Source organism: Balaenoptera borealis, assembly GCF_965194805.1.
Source record: "Balaenoptera borealis genome assembly, chromosome: 11".
Taxonomy (NCBI): Eukaryota; Metazoa; Chordata; class Mammalia; order Artiodactyla; family Balaenopteridae; genus Balaenoptera; species Balaenoptera borealis.
In genome coordinates this window covers 4,654,102-4,663,933 of record NC_138868.1, presented here as the reverse complement: position 1 = coordinate 4,663,933, position 9,832 = coordinate 4,654,102, and the positions used below count along the sequence as shown (strand labels likewise).

The following is a 9,832-nucleotide window of genomic DNA, read 5'->3' as shown; positions in this document are numbered from 1 at the left end:
CCGCCAGCACCCCTCCAAGCCTTCCAGTGGACCAGGGTGGGCACTCAGAACCCCAGGTTAGGGCTTTGTTCTTTCCTAACCAGCCAGCTGGCCTTGACCGCAGTCCCCAGGTGCCCCAGTGTCCTTCCGCATCCCTGCAGAAGCAAATGGCTCTCCCCAGGGATGGCCTGAGCTATCAGTACTAAGGTTCATAAGACTAAATGTAGCAGACATGTAGGGTGTCATCGTCATTATTATTTGTCCTGAATCCTGTTCACTCCAGGGTCCTCAGTTACATCAATCAACCTAACATCCAGCCTGGCAGGTGGGGAGACGGCTGCAGCCTCCTGGCCACTGGCTCCGGCCACCAGCTGGCACCTTCAAGCAGGGGCCGTCTCTGTCTGCTGCTGCGAGGACTTTAACAGCCGGTAGTGGCCCGTCAGGTGGGAGAGGGGCTTGGGCAAACTGTCTCCTGATGGCCTCATCCCCCTTCAGAAGCCTGGAGGTGGCACGCCTTTGGGCCCTCCTGTCTGTGCGGGGAAGGTCTGGCCCAAGCTGAGGAGTATTTGTGGAGTAAGCCAAGGAGGGCCTTGTTTCTAGGTGACTTTCTGGCCACCTGCCCACGCACCCCTTGGCCACCCCTGGGAGCCTGGGCGGGTCTCACTCTGGACGCCCCCCCGCCTCCCAGGCCTTGAAGGGCTCAACCGCTACCTGACCCTGCCCGGAACAGCTCGGGGTCCTGAAGGAGGGAGCCATGAAGGGAACGTCTGCAGGGACCCCTTCTGGCCCAACAGAGCCTGAGGGACGTAAGGAGGGCCCACAGCTCCGAGGCGGGAGAGCCAGTCAGCCCCCAGGGACTGACAGCCTAGGTGCCCCCTAGCTGAGTTGCCCCCTTTTAGAAAATCAGGACGGGGTCTGGGCCCCCGGGGACCCCTGGGCATCCACCTGGAGGCAGGGAAGCTGGGCGAGCTGTGGCCTCCCGTCCTGCCCCCATGGATGGCTCTGAGGCTGAACCCGCCATCCAGCCGCTGCAAAAGCATGCGAGGGGGGTGGCCCGCGCGGCGCCCCCTGCCCCGGGGGCCCAGGACCCCGCGACCCGCCCAGCTCGGATTGAGGGTCTCTGGCTGCGGAGGGCCCGCTGGCGGCACGGGACGCGGTGCCGGGGTGCGGGGCTCGCTGCCCCGGGTCCGCTAACAGCCGGGTCGGGGGGCTCTCGCGCGGGGTGCGGGGGGCTCTCCGCCGTCCCCGCCCTCCCGCAGGCGCTCCGAGTGCCCCTTGGGAACCGAGTTCCGGTCCCTCCCGCCCACTCGGGCCGGCGAGGGCGCGGGAGGCGGGAACCGAGCCCGTGACGCGGCCGAGCGGCCCCGGACGCGCCGCATAAATAGCGGTGGCAGCGGCTCTGCGCCCGGCCGCCGTGAGCTTCCCGCCTCCGTGTCCCCGAGGCCGCGCCATGCGGTGAGAGCCCCCTGCCCTACCCTACTCCACCCGACTCGACGGACGCGCGGCCCCGCCGACATCCCCGGACCCGCTGACGCCCCAGGACCTGCAGATTCCTCGGGCCCCGCCGCTCAAGGTACCGCGCCCCCGGGGACCCCGGCGGGAGGCGGACCCCCTTCCTCCGCCGTCCCCTCTCCGGAGCGCCCGCCTGCGGGTGGACCTTCCCTGGGGCCGGCGCGGCGCCCCTGCCCCTTGCCCGGGCTCTCGGTCCTCGGCACCTCGGCTCCTGGCCGCCCTTCCCGCACCCGCAGGGGCGGGGGTCCGAGCCTCCGCCCGACGTGAGCCCTGGGGACCGAGACCGGCCTCCCCGCGCCGTCCCCCACCGCCCACCTTCCCTTGCAGATGCCCAGAGGCTGCGCCCTCCTGCTCGCCTCGCTGCTCCTCGCCGCGGCCCTTTCAGCCACCCTGGGGCTCGGGTCGCCGGTAAGTGCAGGCTGGGGAGCAAACGCTCCCCAAGCGGGTCCCCTTCTCTGCAAAGGGGGGCAACCGCATCAGAACCAGACTCGGGGGACGGTGGATGCCTTGTGCCATCAATTTTGCCTGCGGGCGGGCGGGGGTGGGGGGGGTCCCTGCCGCGGGGAGCTGCGCCGGGAGGGGCCCGGGTCCTGCGAGCAGACCAGCGGGGGCTGGGCGAGGGCGGCGGTTTCCGCCCAGAGGCTCCCTCGGATCCTCCCTGCACCTCGCCTCTCCCAGTGTGTAAACAGCCCCTGGCTATCGACCACTAAACATGGGCACTGCTGTACTTGAGGTTAGCGCCTCGGACGAGTGAGAAGCAAATCTCATTCCATTCAGCTCAGTAGAGCGTCAGTACACCGTGTGCGAGCCGGTGTCATCAACAGGTGTTCTCAGCATCGCTTAAAAGCGCGTGGGTGCACTATGAGTCTGTGGTCTGCGGCGCTAAAGGAAGTATTTGATGAAGCAAGTAGTCCTATTTTCATGTCACATAGAGCTTATCTGCAAATCTGGAATTTCTTGCAGCTTCCAAAAGTATATGCATTATTCTAAGTCCTGTATCATACCTGGAAGGTCTGAGTGAATTTCACTTAATGTCTTTCTAGTTTCATTTAAAGCTCTTGCTTTAACAGTTTGCGTCTCTTGGCTTAGTATATGAAAGAGTAACTAAAGTGTGTTTGTAATTTAAGTTCTGTGATTATTTGAAGTAAATAACTTCACAGGCTGCCATGGTGGGTTATACAAGCAGAAGCGGCCTTTGGGGCTTCTTTGAGCCAGCGCAGCCGGTACCAGGCAGGATTCTTGCCATCTGACCCCCTTTCTCCCATTTAAGGTGAAGGAAAAGAGAGGCTGGACCCTGAACAGTGCTGGCTACCTTCTTGGACCACGTAAGTGATGCAGGTGCACGGCCTCTCGACACCGAACCGGCTTTTCTAGTGCTGGCTGTAGCGCTTGTGCACGTCCTGCTGCTTCTGAAATATGGGGGTAGCCAGTCATCATTCTGATACCTTGATATTCCAGTTTGAGTCTGATAAAGGGAAACAGGGGAGTCTTCCATGAGACTTTGAGGCAGGATGGTTTCTCTGTAGGTTTAACTGATTCCCTGAAAGGCAGCCCCCCCCCCCCCCCCGCCATGTCCCAATTCTCAGCCTCCTCCCCATTTGCCCCGCCCCCAGCCTTGGGGCACCTTGCTCTTTCTTGAACCCTGACCCGTCCTGCAGCCTGCAGCTTGGCAAACCCTTAGGGCCCTCTCCTGCCTTCTCTGCACCCTTCCCCCTTTTCACCCCCGTTCCTCAGCCTGGCCAGTCTCGACTGCTTGGCACATTGGCCCAGGCCTGATACCTCCGGAAACCTCTCCTTCCTCTGGCTCTCCTGCCCTGCACCCCATGGGATTCCTAGCCTCATACTTTGATCAGGCTTTCCCAGGTGACCGTCTTGGAAGGCAGACATCCCTTGGGGCTCTGTTCTGGGCCCTCTCTTGGGTCCCTCTGTATCTCCCTAAACGTTCCCATCCACTCCTTGGCTTCACAGAGCACCCCCAGGTCAACTGACCCCAACCTTATCTCCATCTTCCGTGAGCCTAAGCCTGGGATAGGAATTCACAGGTGACCTAGAGAAGCCAAAACATGCTCACCCCAAAACTAAATGCAGAAGGTCCTCTTCCTGCTCCAGATCTGTCCCTGGAGCCGTCCTGCAGGGTGACTGATACTTGGTGTCTTGTCCTTGATGTGACATCGTCTGGACTCAGTGGGAGTAATTTGATTACATTCATGATGCAGAGAATCCAGTGAGCCTAGGGTAGCTGGGGCCTTCAGAGACCCCCTGTTCGACTGCTGCATTTACAGGGAAGCACACCGAGCCCGGGGCTCAGTGACCAGCTCCCTGCCGTGGAATTCCTAAGTGGACGCAGGAGGCGGCAGGCAACGGGGGAGTGGGTGTGTGCAGACAGGCCACGCCTCCAGCGCTAAAGGGGACAGCTCTGGGGACAGCTCTGGGCACTGCAGGCTATGGCCACTGCGGCCTCCCCTTGCCCCCCCAGCCCCCACTTCCTGCTCTCTTCACGTCCTCTGTCTGCAGTGGCACCTTCAGATTTTAATTGTCCTAAAGGAGGGGGCGAGGGGAGACCTTTCACTTCCCATCCAACCTTCTACCTACTCGTAGCTTTCAAATTTGCAGGCATGGTTGATTTGGGGACAGCCATCAACCTTAAAAAATAAATCCTCCTCTATTTATTTCCTGCTTTCCTGCTGGAAATGAGGCAAACAACTCATATATAGCTCATATCCCAATCCTTCCAGAGTCGTTGGGAAGAATGGTCCCCATTTAAACTACCCCCGGGGAGCTATTTTTAGTTCTTAATCCCCCAGTTTAAGTACAGGCTCTTCTCCCACTGCAGATGGTTGTTTATCTGATCACCTGGAGGGTGCCTGAGAGCCGGGCTTTGAGAAACACAGGCACAGAAGTGACAAAAACTAAACGGGGCCACAGGCAGGACCTGCTGGGCATCTTTAGTCTCAGATGAAACGCAGCAGCCGGTCCCCACGTGGTCTTGTCACCTTGCCTGCAGGAGGGAAAGACTGATTTAAAGGGCGCGAGTTTTCCTGAACCCTTTGCAGCCCTGAGTTCTTCCCCTCAGAAAGCACCTCGTCTCTGTGTGCTACTGGCCCGAAAGAAAGAAGGAGCCCTTCAACAGAAATACTTGTCCGTGTGACTCTGGCATACTGAAAATGTATTTATCAAGAAGATTTAGGGAATTCCCTGGTGGTGCAGTGGTTAGGACTCAGGGCTTTCACTGCTGGGGCCCGGGTTCGATCCCTGGTCGGGGAACTAAGATCCCACAAGCTTTGTGGCATGGCCAAAAAATCCTGTTAGAAAACAAACCGTTTTTCACTATCAAGTTGGATCACCAGAAGCTGTCCGTCTAGACTAGCTGTTTGTCAGAATTCTTTGCAACTTCACACTGTGCTCCTGACTTCTGTCGTCAGGTCAGCATAGAAAATGGCAACATAAAAATGCTGAAGACAGTTTGAGCCTGACTGCACCCAGTGGCCTTTGGAAGCGCCGGGTTACTTATCATTCCTCCACATTTAATGCCAAGACCTCTGTCTCTGGAAAAATGAATTCGCTTTCTTTTGTCTGGGCTTGGAGATGGTACAGTTCACCAGGCCAGGTAGCCAGAGACCGAGAGCCAGACCTTCTCCTTTAGCCCGGAGAGGGCCCCGATCAGGCCCTTCTCTTCATTCCAGGGCACTTGGTGGAGAGCCCTCATTCTTTCTTTCCAATACTTTTGTTTTTGTTTTTGTTTTTTTGCCCGTGCCGCTCAGCACGTGGGATCTTAATTTCCCGACCAGGGATCGAACCTGGGCCCCTGCAGTGGAAGTGTGGAGTCCTAACCCCTGGACCGCCAGGGAACTGCAATTACCATTCCCCCATGTCACTCCACCCAGAGTGTGCGCCCGTGTGCACACACACACACACACAAACACACACTCAACCTCCCTCCTTCCCTCCCCCCACCTCCTGCTCCTTCTCTCTGTCTCTGTCTGTATCTCTCTCCCTGGCTTCTGTCCATCTCTCACACAGCAGCCAGTGATCTTTGAGAAATAAAATTCTGATTACATCAGAACTGCAAATCCTGTGGTTCCCCCCCGACCCCATTTTCAGGGACGCAGGACTCTGCGTCTCACCAGGTCTGCGCCCCTGGGGCCGGTGCCCTCTGCTGGCCACGTGCTGCCCCCTCTTGACTGGAGGCTCCCCTCTTGTTCCGTGGGGCCCCAGCACCTGGAAAAGAGCTGTAGCCTCGCCCTGGCATGAGTTCCTCCCTCAGGTTCCACGGAGAACAACTCCCTCTTCCATGGTTTCCCTACCTTGGCTTTGTTTTTACAGTCTGTTGTGTTACATGTTGGCTATAAGCAGCCATGTGTCCTTTCATTATAGTGACAACACTCAGGTGCTTTCCTCTGATTTGCAAACAGATGCCATTGACAACCACAGATCATTTCACGACAAGCATGGCTTCACTGGCAAGCGGGAACTCGAGCCTGAAGACGAAGCCAGGCCAGGTGAGAGGACTTTAATCTCAGGGCCCACAGGGCAGTGGGGGGTATGGGGCTCCTGCCACCACTGACCCACAGCCGGGGCCTGAGCTTGGCCCGGCCCCATCTGTCAGCCGCCAGAAATAGGAGCAGCAAACCTGAGGGTAAGCTCCAGGGGCGGCCACAAGGGGCTCAGGGCCTCCACTGCGCTGAGCCAGGCTCTGAGAGGGAGGGAGGGACATGCCGGTGATGCCCCCAGGTGCCCAGGTCTAAGACAGGCACCAAGGTCGTCAACGCTGATCCCCTCTGGTTTCTAGGAAGCGTTGACAGGCAGCTGTTGGAGAACAATGTCGTGCGCACGATAATCGAGTTTCTGACTTTCTTGCAGCTCAGAGGTATGTGAAATATTGCCAACATAAAATCCCACCTCTTAGAAGCCTGCGCACATAAAAAAACCTGTCAAGAAAGGCTTCCACAGCCTTCTCCTGGGAAGGAACCGCGCTCCCCCTACACACCAACAGTCACGCTGGTGGGTGGGGTTACAGGCGGAGGCATGGGAACCAGCTGCAAAGGGGCCTGGTTCATTCGCTCTGCTGGACCCACATTTCTTGACATGGTAACAGCGGCTGTACCTTCCGGGGCCTAGTTAGTACACACAGTCAGGCTCTCCGTAGACCCCCTTAAACCGTATCTTGGGAGCGCGGCGAGAGAACGGAGCCCGCGGCCTGGATCGCCCTTTCACCCTGCGCAGCCTCCAGCGGGGCTGGCTGCATTTGACCCCGACAGCTCTCCATCCCGGGATCTAGTACAGCCGACGGGGCCTTTCTGTGAAGCATTCAGCCCCAGCACTTCCGTGCCTCAGGGCTGTCATTCATGCCACTGCGAGGGTCAAAACTGCCCCTGTGGAAGGGGCCCAGAGTTCACCCCAGGGAGGTGGCCCAGGGACACAGTGGGACATGGGCCACTTTGATGCTCCAAGGGAGACCTTGGGTGGTCAGGTTCTGCACATCACAGTTTTGTTGTCGAGTTGGAAGAGCGAAGACTATTCTTGGGTTCTGTTTTGATCCATTTGCTCTCAGGCTCCACTGCCTTAGTTGAGGGACTTCAGGTGGGCGTGGGGAGGGGGGAAGGAGTGGGGGGAGGAGACTTAAGGCCTGTGGCTTTTCCTTAGAACCATCCATGGGCAGGGGGCTGTGGGAGAAGAACTTAGAAACCTCAGAACCAAGCAACCGATCCCCTCTGTTTGAGCCCAGGGCAGCCTTTGGGGAAATCTCTGCTGGAGAAAATCTGCTGGTGACTTTTCCAGTGAGGGGCAGATGGACTCTTCCGGGTTTTTTGTTTGTTTGTTTTGTTTTGGATGTTGTAACATGGAACTTCTTTCATTAGGAGACATCGATTTTTATTGCCCAAACAGGAATTACACTTTTTTAAAGTCTGACCGTTTCAAATGCATACTAAGTACGAGAGTTCAATGTGACATGTGCCTGATTCTGGGTTTGCTGCCATGAGCATCTCTGCAGAGGACGAGCACTTGAGCTTTGTCCTCAGTGTGGCCCTCCCCTCTGCAGACGCCGGGGCCCTGGAGCGCCGGCCCGGTCTCCCCGCAGCAGTGTCCTCAGGAGACGTGGAGCAGTCCTAGGAGGCTCCCGGGGCGGGTTCGGCTCTTCGTTGTCATTCGAAGTCAAGCTCGAAGACAATGATAATCATACGGCAACGAATGCAGAGCCAACCACCCCTGTCCTCTCCGCCCTGATGCTGTGTCCTTATCATTTAAGATTTTTTCCCTTTGGTCATAATTTTGAGTGGCAAATAAAAAAGCAGCAACAGCTTGTGATTATCGTTTTCTTCCACACGTCTGTCTTGTTGCCGCTGCCACCAGTGTGTCTTTAAAAGATGATGCTTGATTATAATCACACGTAATAGAGAAAAGTTTTACACCCACATTCTACCATCCAGAGCGTCTCTGAGACACTTCCTCTTGTCACTCACGTCCAGGGAACATAAAGTTATCTTACGCTGAGTCAAACGTAATTATGAAGGTAAGTCTGTTTCTGAGACAAACAAAACCACAAAACAGACAGAACCCCTGGCCTCATGGAGCTGATATTTTAGGGAGATGGGAACCAAAAAGCCTAAAGAAACCCTAAACATGATAGATGAGAGAATTGTCTGGTGCTTGTGAAGGTGAAAAGTGACAACGAGAAGCAGCCACAGTGCAGGGGCCGGGGGTTAAGTGGGGATTAACACGCACAGCGTTAAAGTCCGTGTGGCCGAGTTAGAAAGTAACTATCGTAAAAACCATAACTATTTTATGTGCTAAGTCAACGATGAGTTAAAGGCAGCGTGTGGGGACAGTAATAGCAGAGATGGGGTGATCTTTGGAGCAGAAATAAAAAGATCATACAGAAGATCCAAAAAGAAAACAGGCAAGGATGAGAAGCCAGACGTTAAGTTAAATGATGGCCTGTAGGCTCTTTCGCACGAACCAGAGCAGATCTGATGCGGAAGTGGGAGGGATCTTTCCGTGCTCTCTCCCCCAGCAGTGCCTCTCACCCCTGGGGGCCCAGTGGCCCACAGACCACTGCAGTCAGAGTCTGGGCACCCACCGTGTTTTCGTGCTCCCCCAGGTGATTGCAATACGCAGCCAAGTGTGAGACTCGCCCCCTAAAGACCGGCTCCCGGGAAGAAGTAGACACTGTGGTTAGTTACCCAAGCCCTGCTGGTAGCGCCCCAGCCCCCGCTTCCTCTCCCTGCTCCCTCTCTCATGACACGTGACACTCACTGACAGCCACTTTCCCTCCTCCCACCAGCCATGCTTCCCTCCTCTGCACGTGCCATGGGCAGACCCGGCTGGTCCAATCCCAGCTCAGGGTTTGGGAACACCACCCATGGGGTTCCGCAGGCCCCGGGCCTGTCCTTCACTCCCTACCCCTCGCCATCCTCGGTTCTCCTCTTCCACGTTGCTTTAAATTGCCCAGACTTGGGTGGGCCGCAGGATCCCTGGAGGCCTTGTCAGAAGCCGGGTGGCCAGCCCTGCCCAGCGTGCTGATCCAGGAGGACAAGGTGCGCAGAATCCGCACTCCTGACAAGCACCCCACTGATGCCACTGCTGCTGGTCAGGGACCACACCTCATGCACTCACTCCAACCCACAGCCGGCAGCCTGTCCTGCCTGGTCTCCCTCTGGTCTTGCCTCCTTCCATCCGGCAGCCATGGACACACATGTCCCCACCCCAGCCTGCTCTAGTAGCCTCCTATGCCCTAAGCTCCAGACCCCCACCAACTGCAGCTCCTGGCCCAGCCTCGCTCAGCTAAAACCTCTGCACACATCCCTCCGGGTGCCCGGTAAACTCCTCCACGTCCCACAGGATCCCACTCCGCAGTGACCTTCTCGAGGACGCCTTCCCGCTCACCCTCCCCCGCAGGGCTGTGCGCAGGCCCAGTGTGTGCGGTGCGTGCTCACCGCTCTCATTCTGTCTGCGGCTGTGTCTCCTCACCACGCTGCAACTCCCTCAAGAAACAAACCGTGCTGGTGGGACAGAGGTTCGCCTGGGCCACTCCCTACGTTCCAGCATGGCACCTGGCGGGCAGGAGAGCTTTACGACACACGTCTCAGGAGTAGAGGTAGGAACTGCCAAGGCAGCCCTGCCTCAGTGCAGAGGCGTGCGCTCCAGAATCGGGCTCTGCAATCTCACCCGCCTCAGCCCCCACCTCCTCCAAGCTTCTTCCTCCTTCTCGGAATAACTGGCGTGGGAGAGGTGGTCGCAGCTACAGGTGAGGGGCGGGGAGCGGTGGTGGTGCCGTTTGCTGGCCAACAAAGTGGTGGATGAGGTGGCCATTCTCAGAGATGCTGCAGAAGAGACCCTTTAC

At 57.6% G+C, this 9,832-nt stretch overlaps 1 protein-coding gene across 1 annotated transcript; it reads left to right on the top strand.

Annotated features, from left to right (window-relative positions):
* Positions 1–1,345: 1,345 nt before the first annotated feature.
* GAL (galanin and GMAP prepropeptide) lies at positions 1,346–8,359 on the top strand. Its single transcript, XM_082342580.1, has 6 exons — positions 1,346–1,552; positions 1,819–1,899; positions 2,762–2,816; positions 5,904–5,990; positions 6,281–6,358; positions 7,532–8,359. The coding sequence occupies exons 2-6, from the start codon at positions 1,819–1,821 to the stop codon at positions 7,600–7,602; spliced, it is 372 nt and encodes a 123-aa protein (XP_082198706.1). The 5' UTR covers positions 1,346–1,552; the 3' UTR covers positions 7,603–8,359.
* Positions 8,360–9,832: the final 1,473 nt, after the last annotated feature.